This window comes from Eurosta solidaginis, chromosome 2 (assembly GCF_040869045.1).
Source record: "Eurosta solidaginis isolate ZX-2024a chromosome 2, ASM4086904v1, whole genome shotgun sequence".
Classification (NCBI taxonomy): Eukaryota; Metazoa; Arthropoda; class Insecta; order Diptera; family Tephritidae; genus Eurosta; species Eurosta solidaginis.
In genome coordinates, this window is record NC_090320.1 from 242,372,233 (window position 1) to 242,398,503 (window position 26,271).

General features: G+C 38.8%; 2 protein-coding genes across 2 annotated transcripts; one reads left to right on the forward strand and one right to left on the reverse strand.

Annotated features, from left to right (window-relative positions):
* Nucleotides 1-5,039: 5,039 nt before the first annotated feature.
* LOC137242684 (uncharacterized) lies at nucleotides 5,040-6,544 on the forward strand. Its single transcript, XM_067769943.1, has 4 exons — nucleotides 5,040-5,188; nucleotides 5,248-5,363; nucleotides 5,423-5,606; nucleotides 5,661-6,544. The coding sequence occupies exons 1-4, from the start codon at nucleotides 5,095-5,097 to the stop codon at nucleotides 6,272-6,274; spliced, it is 1,008 nt and encodes a 335-aa protein (XP_067626044.1). The 5' UTR covers nucleotides 5,040-5,094; the 3' UTR covers nucleotides 6,275-6,544.
* A 7,911-nt stretch (nucleotides 6,545-14,455) lies between these two features.
* On the reverse strand, nucleotides 14,456-17,423 carry LOC137242685 (T-complex protein 1 subunit delta). Its single transcript, XM_067769944.1, has 5 exons — nucleotides 17,151-17,423; nucleotides 15,677-16,329; nucleotides 15,470-15,609; nucleotides 14,718-15,402; nucleotides 14,456-14,631 (listed from the first exon to the last, which is right to left on the reverse strand). Exons 1-5 carry the CDS (start codon nucleotides 17,254-17,256, stop codon nucleotides 14,614-14,616), a joined length of 1,602 nt encoding a protein of 533 aa, XP_067626045.1. The 5' UTR covers nucleotides 17,257-17,423; the 3' UTR covers nucleotides 14,456-14,613.
* Between the last annotated feature and the right edge of the window lie 8,848 nt (nucleotides 17,424-26,271).

The following is a 26,271-nucleotide window of genomic DNA, read 5'->3' on the forward strand; positions in this document are numbered from 1 at the left end:
CTCCCCTGCGTCCAACTATAGGTAGGGGGTCCGAAACCGAAGAGAGTGTGTACAAATCTAGCCAAGCCTTCGCTGACAGTAAAGATACCAAGCGAGCAGCTGCAACTTTTCAGATGCCCGTTCGGGAGATTGTCATGAGCATAACGTATACATTATACATTATATAAGTTCGATGCAAAGGCCAGCTGTAGGCAGTGAGCCTGAATCTAAGGGGAGCATCGGTCACCGGTCCGCACATGTAACTTTCGATGAAAGTAAAGATATCAAGCAAGGTGTTACAATGGCGGCCGCGGTGTTGTTGTGGTAGCTTACTCCGCCTACCACACCGGAGATCCTGGCAAATTTGGAAACACGTTTTTTCCAATTAGAAAAAAATTTAACAAACACTCCGAGAGTATTTCTGCCACAAAAATTGAAGGTGCCGTCCTGCCAATTTGTAGGAAACATCAAATATGAGTACAACGCAAATTAAAGGAGAAGCGTTGTTAAAACTAGCATTACGTCTACATTATATAGCGAAGGTTTTTGTTGTTTTGATGATAAAGACATTCCCCGAAGGTTTTGGGGAATACTATCCTTTGCAGGATGTTGTTCCGGTACGTTCAAGTAACTAGTACCATTAAGGTACTAGCAAGACCATCTCGGCTGACTTATAAATCAATCGGATTACTATACAAAGGTAAAATTTACTGGGCGTGGACCAGCCACATAAAAATATCAACAAAAGAAAAGCTACTTGGCTCAGAGAGTGCATGTAATTTCCTATTAGAGAATCATATAAGCGGCGATAGATGTAAGAGGGCGGTACCCACAGCAGAAAAATTTGCGCCTCCTACACTCACTGAGTTACTCGGTCACAGGAACATTGACGGCAATGAAAAGTGGATGGACTATTGAAGGCCGATGTTTCGTTAAACATTTCTGAAGCAGAAACGGCACACGAAGCAAACTTGGCCTCTCAATGACAGTTGCTACCCGGTTAAAGGGCGGAATCAAAATGCTCCATAAAGGACATCAGCAGGTATATTGACCTAACCAAATGGTTTGAGTAAAACACTCACAGAGTATATTAGGCAACCAACCAAACAACCCCAAGAGCCCCGGCTACTTCCACTTTTGATGCTGACCGTGACAAAGGTTTTAACCCCAATGATTTGAGGTCATTAACTTCCGGTCCATTGACGGCAGTGGTGCCATTGTCCGGCTAGTCTTTGTCAAGGAAAGCGATGATAACATCGGCATACAATAGATGCGATAGATTGAACAAAGAAAGGAGCAGAGTTCGTTTCAGAATGGTGGTGAATGAGATACGTCACGGTTTGCAAATATCTCTCGAAGGAAATCAAATTTTCAATTTCCGCTTTCCGATTCGTGGTCCTGGGTCCAAAGCGCGTCTTTGAACACCACTTCCGATATTTTTGGACGAGTTTTAGCAGCTCCGGCTACTTCCACTTTTGATGCTGACCGTGACAAAGGTTTTAACCCCAATGATTTGAGGTCATTAACTTCCGGTCCATTGAGGGCAGTGGTGCCATTGTCCGGCTAGTCTTTGTCAAGGAAAGCGATGATAACATCGGCATACAATAGATGCGATAGATTGAACAAAGAAAGGAGCACAGTTCGTCTCAGAATGGTGGTGAATGAGATACGTCACGGTTTGCAAATATCTCTCGAAGGAAATCAAATTTTCAATTTCCGCTTTCCGATTCGTGGTCCTGGGTCCAAAGCGCGTCTTTGAACACCACTTCCAATATTTTTGGACGAGTTTTAGCAGTTGTGAGAAGAATTACCCCAAAACCTACAAGGAAAGCTGCAAAAATATATTTAAAGTATTTATTATCGAATTTGCGAAGGTGGTGATACAAGTGATCGATATGTGTCCTTGTGTGTATATATACGTGAATGTAAATTCCAAATAGTCAACATGGTACATATGTTGATTGAGCCCTGAGCTTGATATACATATCCAGGTATGAGGTTTCATCATTGGAAATCTTTCTCGCAACAGTTTCCCATTAAGGTGAGTAGGACTGGACCAAACAAGATAAATGTTTATATATGAAATTTGGGCAACCTTGGGAGTTTACCACTGTAGAAGAAACCAATACCTGAACTTCAAAAACGCTTACAACAAAGGCTGTCCGCTTATAAGATACGGAAGCTGGTCGTTGATATTTCAATGTTAATGGAATGCCTCAAGACAATTTTTAAAGGTTATGTTGGACTGCTAACATGTTGGCATTCCTTCACGAAAAGAAAATGGAAGAATTTGTAATTTTTACTCGAAAGAGTAGAGGGCATTCATCCAAGAGCATAGAAAAAAATGAGGACACCACTTCCAAGTTTTAGTAGTTGTAAGGAGACCTACCGCAAAACCTACAAGGAAACCTGCAAAAATATATTTAAAACACTTATTATCGATTTTATATTAATATTGCAACATCTTGCCATAATTTAATTAAGAAAATATGCTAGCTTTAATAATTTTCTTCAAATAAACAAAATTACTAAATGAGAATTGTCACACGTTTGAATCATATAAAAGTCAACACAAAACGGAACTTGTGAAAAAAAGTGATGCCGTTGACCATTTTTTCAGAAAAAAAATGTGTATAGTTTTATATACATTTTTCCTCTGAATAAAAAAGTAGTTTTATAAAGCGCCAACATTCTTATTTCTAAAGCCTCCATTACTGATACTTAGCATAGACTTGACTTGACTTGGCGTAAACTTGGCAACTTAAGCCCCCATTACTGATACTTAGCATAGACTTGACTTGACTTGGCGTAAACTTGGCAACTTAGACACGATTATACTCCACTTGGCGCATAAAATCTGGCATCATAATCAGCGTTGAAATTTATTTTTAAATAAATGTCAATTTGTATGACAAAATGTCAAAATGAAATGGAAGCAAACAAATGGCATCTCAAAATGTAAACGTCACTTAGAACTTACATAGAAAATAAAAATTCAACAGACTTCTAAAGCCGGAGTCATTGGTGCCGTATGTCGTATCGCTGTATCCGTATCCCTAACGTAATCAGCTGTTTATCGTTACGACGGTAAACCAAAACCCAATTGGTTGGCTACGATATGGTTACGACCTTAGCGGCACCAATAATCGATTGCATTGATTCTCATAAGGTTGGTCGAATCAGCTGTTAAAAGGTTACCGATACGGTTACCGATAAGGCACCAATGTCTCCAGCTTAAGTCAAGTTAAGTTTTGAGTAATCAGTAACATGCAATGTTCATTTAACAGAACTGTAAGTGACAGTTCGCAAGCCAAGTCAAGTCTATGCTAAGTATCAGTAATGGAGCCTTTAGCCACGATTATACTCCACTTGGCGCATACAATGTGGCATCATAATCAGCGTTGAAATTTATTTTTAAATAAATGTCAATTTGTATGACAAAATGTCAAAATGAAATGGAAACAAACAAATGGCATCTCAAAATGTAAACGTCACTTAGAACTTACATAGAAAATCAAAATTCAACAGACTTCTATGTCAAGTTAAGTGTTGCTAAGTTTTGAGTAATCAGTAACATGCAATGTTCATTTAACAGAACTGTAAGTGACAGTTCTCAAGCCAAGTCAAGTCTATGCTAAGTATCAGTAATGGGGCCTTATGGGCGTTCAAGATGGCGGCGTTAGAGCGAGAAACTGCTTACATCCGCCACCTTCTATAATTCCATCGTGTGCTTCGATAAAGTTTCAGAGTTTTTCAGTATTTCTAGATGGGAATTCAAAACAAATTAAAGTAGTGTCATATAGGAATTTGAAAATTGTGAAGATCTACTACAAAACCTAACCTTATACAGTCACAATTCACACACATAAGATTGTCCATTCACGAGTTAAAAATTGCCTCGTTCTGCGAATCTACGTCACACTAGACTTCTTCAGCGAATGAAAGAAAGAGAGAAAAAAACAAGAGCTAAAGGAAAATGATGTAAATATTGCCTTTAAAATAATGTTTACATGCGCAATGCGCCACCTTCTATAATTCCATCATGTTATACCATTTAGAGTCGACGATATCGTGAGGTGAAAAATTATCGAGTATTTTAGGATTGGGTGCACTCTGTTTTAAGCGGGAGTCATTGGTGCCGTATGTCGTATCGCTGTAGTCGTATCCCTAACGTAATCAGCTGTTTATCGTTCCGACGGTAAACCAAAAACCAATTGGTTGGCTACGATACGGTTACGACCTTAGCGGCACCAATAATCGATTGCATTGATTCTCATAAGGTTGGTCGAATCAGCTGTTAAAAGGTTACCGATACGGTTACCGATAAAGCACCAAAGTCTCCAGGGGCCCTTTTCGCTAACTGTGAGTTTTAAAGTGTACATAAGAAATTGTGTAAACTGTCAAATTCTGATTCTGTAAAGCAAAACTGTGAACAAAAAAATTCTGATAAAAACTTCGTGAGTTTTCTTGGCAGCCAGTGTACACTATTCTGACATTCAAAACTCATACGCACTGTTGCAGAATGCCTTTTTTGTTTTCATGGCGTTTGATGAATATTTTTTCTCTGACATAAGACTTTTACATTCAGCGCTCATTCAGCAAAACAATGTACACAATAATTTACAGAATCGCATGAAAATTTAAAGTGTAAATTGTGTGTGCAAATGAGTTTTCAATGAGTGTACATTTTTCAGTTTTACACAGTTACGGAATTGACCCGCAGCTTTAACTTTAAAACTTATCGAAGTCCGCTGTGCACAAGGCAAGGCGAATCTATACTAGGTGAAGGTAAAGCGATTTCAAACAATTCGCTGTGCGAAAGAATGTCAAGTCAAAATAAAATTTTCATTGATTTCGATTAAATGACATATTGTAGTACTAGGCTTTGTATGGAAAATTATCAAGAAGAAGCAAGCAGCTGATGGGATAACACCACCTGTAATGAATTCGCCTTGGCAGAAGGCGGAACGATAGAAGGTGGCAGCATGGAACAGCTGATTATAAACTTTTTTTATTTGATTTGATACATAAACTTCCGGCGCAGCACGATTTTGACATTTGTCCATCGAATTTACAAAAACAAACTACATGGAACTTTAATTTATATTTGTAGGTATGTCACCATGCTGCCACCGTGTATCGTTCCGCCATGGCTGTGCATCACTATCACATCAGCTGATAATCTATATAAAAATGCCGGCAAATAAAAGTAAGTTTTCGCAACATTTTAAATAATTTATATTTGACAACTTCATCATATAATTATAGCTGAATGTAGTATAAAGAAGAAGAAAATTGTTAAGGCATCTAGAAGATGGACTTATCGTGAAATTATAAAGATACTGCGCTATGCAGTCAATACGGTTCATATGGGAAATTTCGAGGTAGAACACTTTGATAATTGTCACAGGAAATGTTTAATAAGGAAATTGAGTGTTTTCAGAAACCAACAGCACGCCAGTATTACATAAAATTAGCTAAGGATTTATCCATTGATGTAGCATGGCACTTAGTCTATTATAAAATAGTCAATTTACAAAAAACATATGACAGAGCTGAACAATGGCTAAAGACGACAACAACCGCATCGGGAGAGGAGGGTGCCCAACAACCTGAACGAATTAGAGGTAGGTTTCTAATATTGTTATTTAAATTACTTATTTAATTGCATTGTACTGCAGACCAACTTTTGCGTTTCTGTCCGCACTATGATATGCTAAAAATAATAAGTGTGCAGAAAAGGAAGAGAAAGCCCCAAAAGGATAAGGACGCAAATAATGTAAATTCAGATGGTATTGCGACAGATTGTGACTATGAAGTATCGAACCCTGATATAAAAACAGAATCGATACACCTGTTAGAAATACCTGATAACAGAGTAAATTCAGCACACAATATAGAGCCACCTTTTAATGGCAGGACGACAGAAACACCAAATCTTACAAACGATTCGAACGTTTGTGATCCAAACACTAACATTGAGCAAAATTTTGAACATTTGAATACGAATGCAAACAATTTAAGTGGTAATTATAATCCAAATATGATCATAAATCAGTTACTACAATTAGAAGAGAGTAGAGAAAGAAATAGAATACAAAAACTAAATAATGATTTGGAATTGCAAGAAAAAAAGTTATCGTTAGAAGAAAGAAGACTGGATCTGGAGGAAAAAAAAATTTATTTGGAAGAACGCAAAGCGGATAGAGATTATGAATTGAGAAAAATGGAAATAGAGATGAAAGAAAGACTAGCGAGATATGAATACGAACTTAAATACGGACACCACAACTAACAGACAAACTAAATTGTAAAAAATTGGGAGAAGCGGAATGTGCCGATGATCCAAGTGGCTCCTCACTTTTAGATTTCAATAAAGTGAAGTTAATAAATGTATTTATACCATAAGGCTTGCAGGACAAAAAATTAACTTTTCTCAGAGTTAGTTTTAATATTTATAAAAAAACTAGCCTTTACCCGCGGCCCCGTCCGCAAGGAGAAATTTAAATATATGGGCTATTCGCGTTAGCCTGCTTATTATCTGTTTAAAATTTTGTTTTCTGTCTAATGCATTTTATTTTTGTAATTGAGTAAAAAAAAAGAACTAAATGAGCTGATAACCTGATAGGATCCCAAATGATCCCGAAATTATCCAGAAAAAGATACGAAATGACCCCCACGCTATCGCGGACGGATCCCGAAAGCCATCCAGAAATGCCCCGAATGGGTGTCCAAAAGTTCCCCGAACAGTCCCAAACAAACCGACTCTAGACGTATCCAGAGAACCACACAGAAATGATCCCTGAAGGTGTTCCAAAATGATTCCGAAAAGGTTCCGAAATGACCCTGACGGGCTCCTGGGCGGATCTCAAAAACCATCCAGAAAATATCCAGGAAGGGTCCCTAAATTATCCCGACATACTCCAGAAAAAGTTCCGAAATGGCTCCGAGGGGATCCACGACGGATCACGAAAACCATACAGAAATGATTCCGGAAGGATCCCAAAATGATCCCAAAATAGTCCGGAAATGACCCAGATGAAATCCCACACAGATCCAGAAATGATCCCGGAAAGGTGCAAAAACTATCCCGGAAAAGTAACAAAAAATCCCGAAATGGCTCCTACGGCATCCCGGACGGATCCAGAAATGATCTCGAAAGGGTCCCCAAATGATCCCAAAATGGTCCCGAAATGACCCTGATGGATCCGGCAAACCATCAAGAAATTATGCCGAAAGGGTCCCAAAATGATCCCGAAATAACACAGAAAAAGTCACGAAACGACCCCTAGAAGATCCCCAAATGATCCCGTATTAGAACCGAAAAGGTCCCGAAATAACCCCGGACAAATCCCGAAAACCATCCAGAAATGATGCCGGAAGGAATCCCAAATGATTCCGAAAAAGTCCCGCGTTGATTCCGACGGGATCCCGAACGGATACCGAAAATCATCCAGAAGTGATGCCGGAAAGGTCCCCAAATGATCACCTAATAGTCCCGAAATGACCCTTAAGGGGTCATGGACGGATCCCATAAACCATCCAGAAATGATCCCGATATATTCCCGAAGAAGTCCCGAAATGACCCTGACGGGATCTAGAACGCACCCCTAAATGACCCTGACGGGATCCCGGACAGATCCCGAAATCCATCCAGAAATGATCTTGGGAGGGACCCCAAATGATCCCGAAAAAGTCCCGCAATGATTCCGACGGGATCCTGATCGGATACCGAAAACCATCCAGAAGTGATGCCGGAAAGGTCCTCAAATGATCACCTAATACCAAAATTACCCTGACGGCATCCCGGACTGATCCCGAAATCCATCCAGAAATGATCTTGAGAAAGTCCCAAAATTATCCCGAAATAGTCTCGGAAAAGTTCAGAAATTACCCTGACGGGTTCCCGGACGAATCCTGAAAGCCATCTCTAAATGATCCCGAAAAAGTCCCGCAATGACCCTGACTGGGCCCCGAAAGGATCCCGAAAACTATCCAGAAATGATGCCGGAAAGGTCCTCAGATGATCTCCTAATAGTTCCGAAAAGACCCTGACGGGATCCCGAACGGATCCCGACAACTATCTAGAAATGATGCCGAAAGGGCCCGCAAATGATCCCGTATTAGTCGAGAAAAAGTACCGAAATGACCCCGACGGGATGCCGGACGAATCCCAAAAACCATCCAGAAATGATGCCGGAAGGGACACCAAATGGTTCCGAAAAAGTCCCGCAATTATTCCGACGGGATTCTGAACGGATACCGAAAACCATACAGAAGTGATGCCGGAAAGGTCCTCAAATGATCACCTAATAGTCCCAAAATTACCCTGACGGCATCCCGGAGAGATCCCGAAATCCATCCAGAAATGATCTTGGGAGGGTCCCAAAATTATCCCGAAATAGTCTCGGAAAAGTCCAGAAATTACCCTGACGGGATCCCGGACGAATCCTGAAAACCAATCTTAAATGATGCCGAAAAAGTCCCGAAATGACCCTGATGGGACCCGGAAAGGATCCCGAAAACTAACCAGAAATGATGCCGGAAAGGTCTTCAAATGATCTCTCAATAGTTCCGAAAAGACCCTGACGGGATCCCGAATGGATCCCGACAACTATCCAGAAATTATACCGAAAGGGCCTGAGTTGTGGCCAGTCAATGTAACGATCAGCCACTTCCGTTTTTTTCAAAAGGACGCAAAACTACAACAGCGGACTTAGTTCATAGTGTCAATCACATGCCATGCAAATATATCAATATCTTTTTTCAAAATGTTTCTGGCCTTAGAAGCAAGACCGAAAATGTGCGCCTATTTAGTTCTATATTGGAGTATGATGTATTTGTCATCATTGAGACTTGGCTGAATAGTAATTTCTTAGATGCTGGATTTTTTGATCCTAAGCTTTATCATGTTTTCCGTAAGGATAGAGATGCAACAAAGACTGGCCTAAATAGAGGAGGTGGTGTGCTGATTGCCGCCCGGGTCGGTCTCCAGGCCTCTCTTGTTTCTTTAACTGTTAGTGACACGCTTCTTGATCAACTTTGTGTGCGGATTCATGGCTCTCTGGGTCAACTGCTCATTTGTGCTTCATACATTCCGCCGTCCAGCCCAGAAAGTATTTATAAGGCTCATGTAAATAATATCTTAAATCTTAAGCGAAGTTCAGGAGAAACGCAGCTATGTGTTCTGGGGGATTTTAATTTAAGTAATGTTAGCTGGATCTCTCTTGAAAACAATCTCTATTTAACTCCTACTAATATTAACAGCTCTTATGAATCGTATCTTATTGATAATTGTGGAGGGGTTGGTTTATCTCAAATTAACAGTTTCCATAATTCTTTACATCGCACTCTTGATTTAATTTTTGTAACTAATAATATTAGTTTTGTTATCTCGGAACCTGCGTCTTCAATTTCGCCACCAAACTTGCATCACCTGCCCTTAAAGCTTGAAATTCAGTTCTTTGAGTATTTCTGTATTCCTACATCAAATATGAAAAAATCGTTCAATTTTCGAAGATGTGATTTTAATCGTTTAAATTCTGCTTTACGTGGGGTTGATTGGGATGCTATGCTTGGCGAAAGTGAAGTTGGAAAATCTTTCAATGTATTTAAAAATGAAATTCATAAGATTTGCGAAAAAATCGTGCCGATATATAAAAATAAAATTTACAAATCTCCCTGGCACAATAGTGCGCTCAAACATCTAAAGAATTTGAGAAACAAGTTCTTTAAAAAATATAAGTTTACTAATCAGCGTCGATTTTATGATTTGTTTATTGTTTATAAGAAAAAATTTAACAATCTTAATAAGTCTTTATATGCTAAGTACGTCAGAAATTTTGAGGTAAACATCAAGAGCAATCCGAAGAACTTTTGGAATTACATTAACTCCATGAAGAGCGTATCTAGCATACCGAAATCAGTAAGCTACAATAATATTACTGCCAACTCTGTTAATGATGCTGCTAATCTCTTTGCTGACTTCTTCTCGGCGAATTTTATCACAGATAATGATTTAACTGTGGAAGATACAGATAACATACACAAGTTAATTAAGTCTCCCTCTGCTAATAATTTTGGGTCACTTACTCTCACTGAGGCAGACATAATTGAGGGGATTATAAAACTTAAAAATTCCTCCAGAACTGATGTTGATAATCTTTCAGTTATTCTATTGAAAAATTGTCCTTCTCTAGTACGACCCTTAATGATTATATTCAATAAATCATTGGAATCGGGTATTTTTATTGATGACTGGAAACAAGCATCCGTCACTCCCATTTTTAAGTCTGGCAACAAAAGTAACTGTTCTAATTACAGGCCTATTTCCAAATTGTCTACAACATCGAAGCTATTTGAATGTGTTGTCAATGACAAGCTTTACTTTAGCATTAAACACCTGATTTGCGCCAATCAACATGGTTTTGTCCCGGCCAGATCCACATTAACGAACCTCGCTGTCTTTTCTGAGGATTGCTACGCGGCATTTAGGCGGGGTTTTCAGGTTGATACAATATATCTTGACTTCTCCAAAGCATTCGATAAAAATTCTCATAAAATTCTAATTGCGAAATTAGCTTGTTATGGGTTCCACTCTACGTTCCTACAGTGGATTAAATCTTACCTGCACAACAGAAGTAATGTTGTAAATATTGACGGTGTTTATTCGAAACCATTTTGGGCCACCTCTGGAGTGCCCCAGGGCAGTATTCTGGGCCCTTTACTATTTATCTTGTTCATTAATGACATTAGCTCTTGCTTCTCATCTACCAAATTTCTGCTTTATGCTGATGATCTCAAGATCTATTCTGAGATCAGTTGTTATAATGATGTCGGTGTTCTTCAATCTGAGATTAATAAGCTTTATATCTGGTGTGTTAAGAACCGTCTTTTCCTTAGTATAAGTAAGTGCCACACTGTGACGTATGGTAAAATGCTGAGGCCACTTCATACCTTCTATCATATTGCAGAAACCTTTCTTCGAACGAATCTTGAAGTTAAAGACTTGGGGGTATACTTCGACTCAAAGTTTAATTTTAACACTCACGTCAGCTTCACAATTTCTAAGGCGCTTTCAATGCTTGCTTTTGTCAGACGCCATTCCGCAAACTTCTCTGACCCCTACACACTCAAAGTTTTATATACGTCCTTTGTGCGGTCCAAACTTGAGTATGCGGCTTTCATTTGGCGGCCCTACCACACAGTTCACATCAACCGCCTGGAGAGGGTTCAAAAAATCTTTATGCGCTTCGCGCTTATTTCATTACGTTTCTCTGAACCGATCCCGTCTTATGAGTCTCGATGCCAACTGATATCCTTATTATCCCTTAACAATCGCAGAATTCTTTTGGCCTCGTTGTTCATTTTCGATCTTTTCACGGGCAAAATTGACTGCGCGCTGCTTCTTGAAAGACTATGCTTAAATACTCCCTGTAGAAACCTCCGCCACTTTGAAATCTTTTTCATAGGGCTGAGTAGAACTGTTTATAACTCAAAAGTGCCTATTAACAGAGCCCTATCAGAAATTAATTGCTTCTCTAGTGTTTTGGATATTGATTTCTCCGACTCAAAATACGCTTTTCAACTTAAACTAAAAAATTACTTAATCTGTAATAATATAAATTCTTGTTAATGTTCTCCATTGCTTAATATAAGCAGGTCTCTGTAATTTAGTCATAAGTGTCTGTACTAAACATTTGTTACTAGACTAAATAAATAAATAAATAAATAAATAAATGATCCCGTATTAGTCGAGAAAAAGTCCCGAAATGACCCCGACGGGATGCCGGACGAATCCCAAAAACCATCCAGAAATGATGTCGGAAGGGACCCCAATAATCCCGAAAAAGTCCCGCAATTATTCCGATGGGATCCTGAACGGATCGAAGTGATGCCGGAAAGGTCCTCAAATGCTCACCTAATAGTCCCAAAATGACCTGACGGCATCCCGGACAAATCCCGAAATCCATCCAGAAATGATCTTGGGAAGGTCCCAAAATGATCCCGAAATAGTCTCGGAAAAGTCCAGACGAATCCTGAAAGCCATCCTTAAATGATCCCGAAAAAGAACCGAAATGACCCTGACGGGATCCCGAAAGGATTCCGAAAACTATCCAGAAATGATGCCGGAAAGGTCCTCAAATGATCCCCTAATAGTCCCGAAATGACCGTGACAGGATCCCGAACAGATCCCGAAAACCATACAGAAATGATGCCGGAAGAGCCCCCAAATGGCTCCGAGGGAATCAGCGACGGATCGCGAAAACCATACACAAATCATTCCGGAAGGATCCCAAAATGATCCCGAAATAGTCCGGAAATGACCCAGATGGAATCCCGCACAGATCCAGAAATGATCCCGGAGGGTCCAAAAACTATCCCGGAAAAGTAACAAAAAATCCCGAAATGGCTCCTACCGCATCCCGGACGGATCCAGAAATGATCTCGGAAAGGTCCCCAAATGATCCCAAAATGGTCCCGAAATGACCCTGGTGGATCCGGCAAACCATCAAGAAATAATGCCAAATGATCCCGAAATAACACAGAAAGTCACGAAACGACCCCTAGAGGATCCCCAAATGATCCCGTATTAGCCCCGAAAAAGTCCCAAAATGACCCTGACGTGATCCCCAAAGGATTCCGAAAACAATCCAGAAATGATGCCGGAAAGGTCCTCAAAGGATCCCCTACTAGTCCCGAAATTACCGTGACGTGATCCCGACAACTATCCAGAAATGATGCCGAAAGGGTTCCCAAATGATCCCGTATTAGTCGCGAAAAAGTCCCGAAATGACCCCGACGGGATCCCGGACGTATAAAGAAAACCATCCAGAAATGATGCCGAGAGGGTTCCCAAATGATCCCGTATTAGTCGCGAAAAAGTCCCGAAATGACCCCGACGGGATCCCGGACGGATCCCGAAAACCATCCAGAAATAATGCCGGAAGAGCCCCAAAATGATCCCGAAAAAGTCCCCAAATGACCCCGACGAGATCCCGGACGGATCCCGGAAACCATCCAGAAATTATGCGGAAGAGCCCCCAAATGATCCCGATAAAGTCCCCAAATGGCCCCGGCGAGATCCCGGAAGGATCCCGAAAACCATCCAGAAATGATGCCGGAAGAGCCCCCAAATGATCCCGAAAAAGTCCCCAAATGACCCCGACGAGATCCCGGACGGATCCCGAAAACCATCCAGAAATGATGCCGAATGATCCCGTATTAGTCGCGAAAAAGTCCCGAAATGACCCCGACGGGATGCCGGACGAATCCCGAGGACCATCCAGAAATTATGCCTAAAGGGACCCAAAATAACTCCGAAAAAGTCCCGTAATGATGCCGGAAACCATCAAGAATTTATCTCTCGAAGGTATGCAAATGATCCCGAAAGTAGCCCGACGGGATCCCGGACGGATCCCGAAAACCATCCAGAAATGATGCCGGAAGGGTCCCCAAATGATCGCGAAATAGTCCCGAAATGATTCCGGAATAGTCCCGAAAATGTCCCAAAAAAAAACCCCGACGGGATCCCGGATGGATCCCGAAAACTATACAGAAATTATCCCGAAAGAGTCCCAAAATGATCCCGAAATAGTCCCGAAAAAGTCCCGAAATTACTCCGGCGTAATCCCGGACCGATCCCGAAAACCATCCAGAAATGATCCCGGAAGGGTCTCGATATGACCCTTACGGCATTACAAAAAAGGTGAAGCTAATTATAAAACCATTTTAATAAGGCAGCAGGCGCATTGGAGCGAATAAAAAGTTACATAGAAACATACAGGTAAAGCTAATAAAAGCGTGCTAATAAAAACAATTGATGGAGGGCGGATGGCGGGAGTAGAGGAGAGGACCACTGATCGTTCCTCCAAAATTGTCTAGATCTCGTTCTGTATGTACCAGATACCAAAAACTATTGATTTAGGAGAAAATTTATATTGAGTTATAACAATTTATAGATTTTACACCAGAGGGTAAATAAAGGGGGCGGGCGGAGGGTGTCACTGCTTACTTTGTAAGCCCTCGACTTATTTGACCCCTTGAGTCTGTGATATTGGTGAAGGCCAGTATACGTAAAGTTATAATGTGTAAAAATTATTGAGAAATAATTTCTCGAAGGGGTTGTAGGACCCCCACCCCTCTTTCCATGTTCGAAAAAAATTTCGCTAGTAGACTGTCTGTGTCCCAAATTTCATCAAAATCCGTGTAGCCATTCTGGTGTGATTCAGTCGCAAAGACGAAAAAATATAATAATTAAATTATAACTGTTCCTAGGGGGCGGAGACCACGCCCCTTTTGAAAAATATATAGCTAGTAGATCCTTCTAGACTATTGGCTATATGTGTGCAAAATTTCAGCCAAATCGGTCCAGCCGTTCTTGCGTGATTGAGTCACAAAGACAAACGTCTGGACAAACATCCAAACATCTAAACATCCAAACATCCAAACTTTGCCATTTATAATATATATTAGATTAGATTTTGATCAAAGCAGCAAGTATATTCAATATGTAGTATGAAATTTAGTAAATGGTTCGCCATGAAAAATGGCATACATACGCACGTGCTAGGCTCAACGATTACTTTTAACAAATATTTAAAAATAGACTATAATGAAAATTTTGCGATCAATTTAACCCATTGTATTGACCTAAAAAGTAATAGAAAAGTGAGTATTAATAAACAGTATCCACTTGGTATTAAGTATATATATATATATATATATATATGACTTACAATATCATCAATCTTCAATATTGAACGCACTGTTTCGGTAGATAATGATATTGCCGAAATGCTGACCAGTAAAGGTTGTAAAACATTTTCGGCTAGAATATCAGTAATAGCACCTTTGCGTACATTAATACCGGCCGTTTTTTCACCTTGTGCATGACGATTTCTTAGCTCAGTAACTGTAGCAATCGGATTAAGACCAGCATTCTCAGCCAATGTTGATGGTATAACCTCTAAGGCATCAGAAAAAGCACGGAAACAATAAGCATCAACACCTTCCACTGTCTGTGCATAAGCAGCCAACTGTAGGGCCATTTCAATTTCAGGTGCACCACCACCAACAATCTGAGCACGTTTCTTCACCAAGCAGCGCACCACACAGAGTGCATCATGTAATGAACGTGCTGCCTCTTCGAGTACCAATTTATTTGAACCACGACAAACAATGGATACAGTACGTCCAGGATTTTGTATGCCAGTAATTTTGACAAACTTTGTGCTGCCACTTGGTACCTCCTCAACCAAATCAGCATTTACAAGATTTTCAGCAACAAAGTGATCTAATGATGCTATCGGACGACAATTCAAAGTTTTGCAAACAAATTCGATATCTTCACGTTCAACATCTTTTACAACAAGACACTTGATCTTGTCAAGGAAATGTTGGGCCAAGTCAGATACAGCATCTCTGTAAAATAAAAAGTATTTTTTGTATAGTGCCAAGCTCTAAAATTTTAATTTACAATATAATTTACCTTAAAATAGATTTTTGCACCAAAAGAACATTGCAGCCTGCTTTCTTAATTTGTTTGACAATATTCAAAATGTAAGCGCGTTCTTCTTTCAGTACACGATCCATTGCTGCATAATCAGATACAATAACATTGTGATCCATCTACATACAATAACATAAAAAGCAATGTCACTAGTTTTATGAAATTATGAACTTTGTTGCAACTTACATCAGTCTTTGGCGCTGAAATGCAAAACTGTATCAAACCAATTTTAGCTTTTTCAATACGCTTGGGTGCATTAGTGCCAGCCGAACGTGAGGTAAACACCAAACCTTCAATCAGTTCGGTATCTTCAACAGTTCCACCAAGACTTCGAATAACCTTAATATTTTTCAAATCAACAGCTCCCTCCTTGCCGGGCTCAGTCACTTTGAGCACAGCGTCAACAGCAAGAGGTGCCAAAAGACTGCTCTGTTGGTAAACGACTTTAGAATTTAATGCAGTTGAAGCACTCTTTATAAGAGTATCACGATCAGTTAATTCAATTGGTGTTGACATATCAGTGAGTATTTCAATAGCTTTATTGCCGCAACGTTGGAATGAGTCGGAAATAGCAGTAGGGTGAATACCTTTGTGCAACAACTTTTCACAAGCTTCCAATAGAGCTCCAGCAATTACAACAACTGAAGTTGTACCATCACCAGCTTCAACATCTTGTGCACGTGATAGCTCTACTAGCATTTTAGCAGCTGGATGTAAGACGTTCATTTGCTTGAGAATAGTGGCGCCGTCATTTGTTATCGATACTTCACCATTGGCGGCTTGAATCATTTTGTCCATGCCGCGTGGACCTAAGCTTGTACGAATTGCATCGGAGACAGCTAAAGATAGAGGAAAAATTATCATTTTTAAATGCTTGTGAAATAAAATTGTATGAGTAATATCTCTACATCGTGACGTCATTAATTACGGTAATAGTCTAGTTGAGGGTCGACTGCTAATACGCTACCAAAAATATCGAGAGGTGTCAAACGACGCGTATTAATCTCGAGAACAATAACCCGTTGGCGGAAAAGACAAATTTTATCTCTGTGCGGAGATATTTGCATTTGAATTTGGCGATTTCCATGTGGTTGTTGTGTTCGTACCCCCAAAAAAAATTGTGCATCACCGTGGCGGACCCGGACTTGGCATGGCGTAGCCCAGGGTTATTTTTTATAAGCGCGGCCGAAGGCCGCCAACGCAGAAAGGTGTTCTGCGCAAAAATACTATGGATCCGACCCCCGGTTTCGGAGGTACCCGCGGGTCTTTTTTTCTTTTGAACGCGTTAATTTTTATTTTCCGCCTTTGGATTATTAATACTGATGTCGACGCGTCGTTTGACATCTCTCTCGATATTTTTGGTAGCGTATTAGCAGTCGACCCCTCAACTAGACTATTACCCAATATTACAACGGTTTCTAATTTAAATTTGCTTTTGGTAAAATCTTAATAATTCACACGCCACACCCCGTAAAAATCAAATGGAATATTCTAGACAGCTTAGTTACATAGCTTGTATGCAATTAAACCAACTGTTTTTATTTTCAAGAAATTTTAAGTCCCATTTCGTTTATGCCACAAACCACATACTTTTCTACTTTAAAAATATGAAAATGTCGACATCAAGCCTTATTTAACGATATTTTCCACAAATTCTAACCTTTTGCAGCTTGAATATTTGATAGACGAACATCTGCCGGTTTCGATTTATCTTTGAAGGCTTGTCCTTTTGGTTTAACCGGAACGAAACTTGCTTTCGGGGCCATTGTTGTATTGTGTTTTCAAATTTATGCACTTTACAATTGATTGAATTAATTTAGGCAACGATTTACGCGGATTAAAATCACAATATCGTATACCAAACAAAAATCAACGGAGAAAACGGGTTGAAGAATTTTTTTTTTCTTGGCAGACTTCTGGCTTTTGACAACTGAATTGTCAACACAAAAAATAGCTGTCAAAACAATAAAAAGAACTGCCAGCAGAGAAATAGCAAAATATTTGAACTTAAAGATGTTGCATGCGCGAACTTCAGTGGAAAGCAGCGGAGGACACCTCCTCCACATCACAAACTTTAACACAATTTTTAACATAATTTAAACCCACAAAATACGCTGATTTGAGTTTTAGAGAGTAAAAACGAAAATTTTGAACAGATTATCTGAATAAAAAATGTACAAATAATTATTAAATAATAAATACAGACAGTGGTAATTTAATACATACTGCTGTGGTGTGTGGTGAATGTGTCCTACTACAAGGTTACTCCACACTATTTTTCGCGCATTCAACATTACTTTAAATGGTGGTATTGGATTTTATATTAGGTGCCCCGATTTTCAAACTTTTGTTGATTTTTAGGGGTAGAGGGGGTCCTAAAAATCATAAAATTATCATCCGCAACTCTAGGAAACTCTTAGTTTATGAACTATAAGCTTTTTAATTTCCAAATTTAGTAAAATTTCAACTTAAGTCCTGCACTAAAAATTCGGGTCGCACATGTCAATAGCGGTATCAAAAGACGCGTATTTGCGTCAAGATTCAAAATCCGAAAGCAGAAACTATATTTTTTATCTCGTTTAAAAGTTATTCGCGGAAAACCCGTCGGTACTATTGACGATTTTTTCGTTGTTGCAATTAAAGCGCCAAATACACGACACGAACATTTCGCGAACATTCCGCAATCTTGTTCGCAGCTTTGGCCATACACCATACGAACTTTTGGCCGAACATTAGCTCTCTTTCAGACAGTGATGAATACGGACAACAATTGTGCTGCAGCAATATTGCTCGCTGTGGCAATTAAGCGCAAAAAAAATTTATACATTTCAATAAATTCACTCAGAAATTTTTAATTGTCCATTTTATTTTTCCGCGCACGTCTGTTCCGTTCAGAAATTACTACAATTATGAGCTATTTCGCCATACACGCAAGAACAGTTCGCGCAAATGTTCGCCAAAAATTTAAATATTTTGATTTTTGGCGAACTGGTGAACACCACCATACACGACAGAAAAGGTCGCAGAAACATGACATAACGGGAAGGTTCGCGGAAATGTTCGTGTCGTGTATTTGGCGCTTAAGCAAACGAAAACATATGAAGGTGGTGAATAGTGTTGCCAGCTCTACAACAATGTCTTTTTATCTTGGTAGAACATTATAAGGTGGGGGCACGTGATGTCCTTCTGCATAGTACACCCTTCTGGGCTTAAGTGCAGAATACATACATTTGTCAAATTAAAAAAACGTATATGAGTATCGGTAGTGGTGTTTATGGTGAGTTCAACCGTATAATTTTTTTTGGTGCAAATAATAACTATAGGGGTAATTCCATGTGAAAAGGAACGCAGAAGGGTGTACTACGCAGAAGGATATCACCGTGGCGGTAGCCACGGTTATACCACACACCCGGCCTTGGCACGGCGTAGCCCAGGGTTATTTTTTATAAACCCGGCCAAAGGCCGCCTATGCAGAAAGGTGTTCCACGCAGAATTAAAATTTAACAAATTTCCACCAAAAAAGCTTTTTCAAATTTTTGGTAAATAAAGACTAGAAAGGTTAGAGATATATATACATGAGATAAAAGGTATTTTTATAAGTTATTTTTGGATTTTTTAATTTTTGAAATCCATCTACTAGTTTCGGAGATATTTTGATTTGAAAAATTCATAATATCGCCTTTTGACATGGAATTACCCCCAAACCTTTCATTTGCACCAAAAAAGAAATATACCGTTGGAATCAGCATACAAATCTCTATAAAATCCTATTTTTTTTTTTTTTTTGACAAATGTATGTATTCTGCACTTAAGCTTAAAAAGTTTTAATATTTACTTAAAAATCTCGCGTTTCGCTAAATTAAATACATTAATTTAAAATTATTCCGAGAATTACAAAAACAAAATACATTGATAGTGTATGGTTGTTTGCATTTATGTCGACGTGCCACCACTTTATAATGTTCTACCATGCTAAAAAGATATTGTTGCGGAGCTGGCAACACTAATCACCCCCTTCATATGTTTTCGATTGTTTAACTGCAACAACGAAAAAAGCGACAATAGTACCGACGGGGTTTCCGCGAATAACTTTTAAACGAGATGAAAAATATAGTTTCTGCTTTCGGATTCTTAATCTTGACGCAAATACGCGTCTTTTGATACCGCTATCGACATGTGTGACCCGAATTTTAAGTGCAGGACTTAAGTTGAAATTTAACTAAATTTGGAAATTAAAAAGCTTATATTTCATTAACTAAGAGTTTCCTAGAGTTGCGGATGATAATTTCGTGATTTTTATGACCCCCGCCACCCCTCGAAAAAAAAGGTGGAAAATCGTGGCACCTTATTCAAAATATTCCCCAAATTGTGTCTGTATGTAACAAGCACGCTTTCGGCAAGGCGAATCCATACGAGGTGGTGGTAAAGCGAATTCAACCAATTCGCCGTGTAGAAGAATGTCAAGTGAAAAGAAAATTTTTACTGTTTTCGATTAGCTGACATATTAAAGTACAAGACACTGTATGGAAAAGAATTCGATTAACTGACATATTAGCCGTGTTTTATTTACGCGCGTATACGTTTACGTTTGCGCGTAAAAAAGACGCCTATCCTCTCTTAGATAATGCTTAGGAGACCCATCTAGCGGCAATGGTTAAATAACTAGCTACAGAACAGGGTGTACCTAAAATCGGAGACACAAACCTCTGCTGTAGGGCTGTGTATAAAATATAGCTGAATCAGTTGCGATGAATAGTGGACATGCATAGAATCAGTGTAGTGGGTGAAACATAGACATATATTTCAGTTACATCTGAGTATAATGCGTATTGAAATTTAGTAGTACAATTTTTTTGCGCAGCAATTTCAGAGGTGTATTTAAAGTTTGACGCTTAGTTTAAGCGTAAACGTCCATAGGTGTAAAAAAAACAGCTATTGTTGTACAAGGCGTTGTTTGGAAAATAATGAAGAAGAAGCAATCAGCTGTTGCGATAACCATTGTGAATGATAACTAAGTGTGATATCTTACCTGTCAAATGCCTGACAGGATGTTCAATATGGCTACTTTTTAGCGTTTTGACAGGGTGCTCAATATGAGGGCGCCTATCTACAGCGGGTGATAGAAAGTACTTGGTACTGAATTCGCCTTTGGTAGATTGCAATTGAGGCTGTACTTATAGCCTCGTCCAGAGTATATTTCAGGGATGCACCTTAACGTTAAGCTAATCGTTTATCAAAAAATTTCCACCGTTTCCGTTGAAACACTTCGAAATATTAGCGATAAAGAAATTATCAAGACAAATTGTAACTCGTTTTCAACCGAAACGAAAAGCTTTCGGTAACGTTAAAAACGTTAACAAAAACGTGATACTTTATGTTTGAATTGTGCTGGCAATGCTATAGCCATGGTGGAGCCGTAAGATCGAAACAGTTAGCGGACATACACACAAACTCCATGCAATTTTGTTATGGAATCGCATTTACAATGGAAGCAGTAAGGAAGGCGGTCGGCATGATGTAGTGGTGCACAGTGGCTAGTCATTGTCGGCTGGGGCGGGTCCTTGCCAACCTTACTGTTCCTGCGCCATAAACAGAAAAAAGTTCCTATCAAACTAGCAGCTGTCAAAATCAAAATAAACTGACAGAAGCGCAGAGACCGACTCAAAACGCTTATAAATTCAAATCAAAACGACTTCCGGTCGAACCGGGTGCCACGGACGACCCGTTAACATTCCCAAAATTTAAAAATTCAAAAATTCAAAAAAAATTACCGCAAAAAAATTTACCGAACCGGACATGGCCGGTTACCAACGCTGAAAATGAAACTCAAAAGAAACCGGCTGAAAAATAAAAATATAAATAAAAGGGCCGAATATAACTTGGGGGCGCCGCGGGTGTTGTTGCGACGCCCGGTGCTTGTCCCACCCTCAAAATCCATGGCCACCGACGCACCTATAATTCGGTGGCCCCTTACCTGTATGCCCTAAGTGCCTTCTAAAAGAATAGGGTAGTCAACATTCCCATTTTAATTACAATATTTATTCACAATTCATTATAAAAAAAAATATATATAAAGTTCTAGCTAGTTTTGGTTATTAACGTAGGGGGTTGGTGAATGTGTTGGTGTTGTTGGTTGCGAGTGTATATAAGTTACATACATACATACTTGATCTATGCACATACTATTTTAGTGTTATATGGTTTATCCCCTTACTCATTTTGCCCTTACATTAGTACGTTGTTACAATAATCACTTATGATATGCTTTGTGGTAAAACTTAATTTTTTTGAGTGTAACTAAATATCAATTTGGTATAACGCGCATATTATAATGATAATAATAATATGTAATATGTACTGAGAAAATTTGTTACAAAAGCAATAAAGATAAATTTTATGTAGCGCTATGCATTATATGCACGTATATTACCTTCTTCTGGTGGTTCGAACAATATCGCTAGCAATAGTAATTCATATGTGTTGATATATATATATATATATATATATATATATATATATATATATATTGTAATTGAATGATATAAGAAAAGAAAGTTTAAATCTTCTAGCCGATTCGTGCATAAAATTTCCTTTTTTTTCTAACATTTTATGGGTGAGCTCCAAAATGAATCGCTAAAACGTTTCACGTGATTGCGTGAGCTAACTTCAAACATTTTAAAGCGCCAAAATGTATTCTTAAAATGATAAAGAAAAGGGTATGCCTTTTAAATTTTTTTTTTTTTAAATCTAATGCTTAGGTAGGTATTAGATAAATGGAATTATGCTCGTGAATTGCTGAATACAATTTTAGTTATATCTAAAGAGTTTTGTTCAAAATAATGTGTCTAAGATGCATTCACAAATAAACGGCGTATGTTGGAATTAGGGTTAGCGTTCTAACAGGTAGGGGCTGCTTGACCTGGCTGAGACAAAACTGCCTGTTTATTTGTGAACAAGCCTTTAAAATGTGTAAATATATTAACCTGTGGTTGCATTCTTTAATATCTTGTTAAGTTGCAAACATGAGTGTTCATGTGGTAATTCTTTTGGTTAGATAAATATTACAAGCTAAAGTTACATAGTGGCAATCATTTATGTGTGACTTTTCTTCTATAAAACGTTAAACTACCTTTTTATCTTTTAGGTTGCTAATTCGAAAGTAAAAATGTCGTAATTTGGACAAAAAAATCGGTCCCTGTCGAATGTTTCACCGGGCTATATAAAACTCTCCAAGTACCACTTGGAAGTTCCTTTAACTACCCTGCAAAAAATGCTCTAGTCATTCCACGCCGTTGGACTAGTTACTATACATCATATGTTATGTTCTTAGTCATATTTGCATGGGCGTGGGTAAGTTTCGTGACCAGAATTTTTTGTAGGGTAATTACATCTAAATTTATACCTTGATGTTTGCTTCTTGTGCTGCGCCTCCAGCTGATGTTTCAGATGTTGGAGTCTTGGTTGTAATTGTGGTACTAATCCAATCATGCAAGTACCAAATTTTGTGATTATTATAAAATTTTTAGCGCTGGGATTTGGAATTTTAGCCACTTTGCGTATACAAGTACGATGGTGGCAGGGCGTTGAATCTCGTACACGTCGTCGCAAGCGTTGGGAAGACGAGGAGCAAGACGCTGCTGTTATTTCTTGTTTATGCCTGTGATACGCCACTTTGTTGCAATCTATAAAGACACTATTACGCTGAGCCAAGAAACCAGTGATGTACTATATAAACGTAATGATATATGTATGATGATGATCCACCCAACTTGCTAGAACAGCAGGGCGCCGCGACAATTGTTTAACGCGATTCCGTATTGTTGGTTTATGACTGATTCTACGTTCAACAAATATGTGAATATGTAACACATGCAGTTTTAAGGTTTAGTTGATTGGCGTTGATCACCATAACTTTTATAAGTAATTATTGGCGTAGTTGAATTATTTAAACTTTTCAATACATAGCAGCAATTCCACAAAATAGTTCCCGCTTTTATTGTGCATCAGCCTTCGCAGTATGTATTTGTGTATATTTTCTTTTGCTCTTCCAATCTTCCTTGCACCAGTAAGGGATTATTTCATAGAACTAATCGATCACATTGAGATGGTTATGGATATGGGTATGGTTACGACTATGGCGTTAGGGTTAAGGAAGTTTAATTTGGCTTTTAACTCTAACGCCATAGTCGTAACCATACCCATATCCATAACCATCTCCAATATGATCGATTAATAGTGCCTTAACCTAAAAATCGTGAAAATTTCATAAAAATGAAGAAAACGCAAAAAATTACAAACATATTTCACAAAAAATAAGTCTCTTAGTCATAACGTATCCAAAAAAATGAAGAAAATCTACAAAAAGTTATTAAATTCACCAACTCAAATATTTTTAGGTTATGGATATGGCGAGAAACCAAAAACTAATTGATTGGCTATGGCGTTAGCGTTATGGTATGGCACCATTAATCGATTATATTCCTTTCCATAAGGTAGGTTCGATCAGCTGATTTATCTGGTTATGGCTTTATGGTTATAAGTCACCATTAATTCGCCCTTTAACAAAAAAATCGTGAAAATTTCATAAAAATGAAGAAAACGCAAAAAATTACAAAAATATTCCGGAAAAATAAAGTCTTTTAGTCATAGCGTATACAAAACAATGAATAAAATCCACAAAAAGTTATTAAATTTAACAACTCAAATATTTTTAGGTTATGGATATGGCGAGAAACCAAAAACCAATTGGTTGGCTATGGTATGGTTATGGCGTTAAGAGCCCATTACTCATACTTAGCATAGACTTGACTTTACTTGAGAACTGTCACTTACAGTTCTGTTAAATGAATATTGCATGTAGGTTCGATCAGCTGTTTTATCTGGTTATGGTTTTATGGTTATAAGTCACCAATTAAGGGCGCATATAAAGCCATAACCAGATAAAACAGCTGTTCACACCTTCCTTATGGAAAGCAATGTAATCGAGTTAGCGTTATGGTATGGCACCATTAAGCTGGAGACCTTGGTGCTGTATCGGTAACCGTATCGGTAACCTTTTAACAGCTGATTCGACCAACCTTATGAGAATCAATGCAATCAATTATTGGTGCCGCTAAAGTCGTAACCGTATCGTAGCCAACCAATTGGGTTTTGGTTTACCGTCGTAACAATAAACAGCTGATTACGTTAGGGATACGGATACAGCCATACGACATACGTCACCAATGACTCCAGCTTTAATCGATTACATTGATTTCCATAAGGCAGGTTCGATCAGCTGTTTTATCTGGTTATGGCTTTATGGTTATAAGTCACCATTAATTCTCCCTTTAATTGACTCTTAAGACTTGCAAACTCGCTGCACAGCGAATTGGTTGAATTCGCTTTGTCATCACCTTGTATGCATTCGCCGTACAGAAGAATGTAAAGTCAAAAAAAAAATTTGCATTAATTTCGATTAACTGACATATTGTTGTACAAGGCGTTGTATAGAAAATAATCAAGAAGAAGGCATCAGCTGTTGGGATATAAATACCTGGTACTGAACTAGCCAAGGCGAACCCATACAAAGTGGGGCAAAGCGAATTCAACCAATTCGCCGTGCAGACGAATGTCAAGTCAAAATAAAATTTTCATTGATTTCGATTAAATGACAAATTGGTTAATTCGTTGTAGTTCTATAAATAGAACAAAAACAGCAACAATACCAAAGTTTCTTTGAAAACCGCCGTACCAAGGCGAATCTATACCAGGTGGTGTCAAAGCGAATTTAATCAATTCGCCGTTCAGATGAATGTCAAGTCAAAAGAAAATTTTCATAGATTTCGATTAACTGACATTTTGCTGTACAAGACTTTGTATGGAAAATTATCAAGAAGAAGCAATCAGCTGATGGGATAACACCACCTGTAATGAATTCGCCTTGCGCCGTACCAAGCATAGCTTTAACACATAATTGCAAAGAAGGCAATTGGGAAAAACTTTACAACAACTAAGGCATGACGTAGCAATGTGTAAAAGATTAAAATATGCAAAAAGAAGGCAATTGGGAAAAACTTTACAACAACTAAGGCATGACGTAGCTGAATGCGTTTGTAACCATTTCAACTATCGTAGGAGAGCGGGTTCAACTCCCACTCCCGGGATAAAAGGCTTTGAAGAGATTTACAAGGTATAATCGAAACAGCTGTCGCCTTGACCATCCTGATGTCACGTTGTTTAAATTTCTCCCAAATTATTAAATAAATGACAAATTGTTGTACAAGGCGTTGTAAGGAAAATAATCAAGAAGAAGAAATCAGCTGTTGGGATAACAACAACTGGTACTGAATTCGTTTCGGCCATCACCTTGCAAAGTATCGTTCCGTTGGGTTCAAGGCGAATCCATACATATTGAATTCCCTTGCATTGCAATGAGCAACCAAGGCGAATCCGGTAAATGTGCAGTTTAGTGGCCCCACCCTAAAATTGGGCCTTTTTTTTTTTGAGTGAGGTATCAAAAGACGCGTATTCACGTCTAGATCAAGAATCCGATAGCGGAAGTTAACTTTTTTACCCGTTCAAAAGATATTAACGAAAAACCGAAAAAAGACCCACGGGTACTTCCGAAACCGGGGGTGGCATCCATAGTATTGTTGCGCAGAACACCTCTCTGCGTTGGTGGCCTTCGGCCGCGCTTATAAAAAATAACCCTGGGCTACGCCATACCAAGTCCGGATGTGTGGTATAACCGTGGCTACCGCCACGGTGATGCACAATTTTTTTGTGGGTACAACACAACA

Bases quoted from the DNA above. Each gene is read 5' to 3' on its own strand.
- LOC137242684 (XM_067769943.1), top strand. From the start codon at position 5,095: ATGTCACCATGCTGCCACCGTGTATCGTTCCGCCATGGCTGTGCATCA. The intron at 5,189-5,247 runs GTAAGTTTTCGC...ATATAATTATAG, and splicing joins AAAAATGCCGGCAAATAAAA to CTGAATGTAGTATAAAGAAG. The intron at 5,607-5,660 runs GTAGGTTTCTAA...ATTGTACTGCAG, and splicing joins ACAACCTGAACGAATTAGAG to ACCAACTTTTGCGTTTCTGT.
- LOC137242685 (XM_067769944.1), bottom strand. From the start codon at position 17,256: ATGGCCCCGAAAGCAAGTTTCGTTCCGGTTAAACCAAAAGGACAAGCC. The intron at 15,610-15,676 runs GTAAGTTGCAAC...TATTGTATGTAG, and splicing joins TTTCAGCGCCAAAGACTGAT to ATGGATCACAATGTTATTGT. The intron at 15,403-15,469 runs GTAAATTATATT...TTTATTTTACAG, and splicing joins GTGCAAAAATCTATTTTAAG to AGATGCTGTATCTGACTTGG.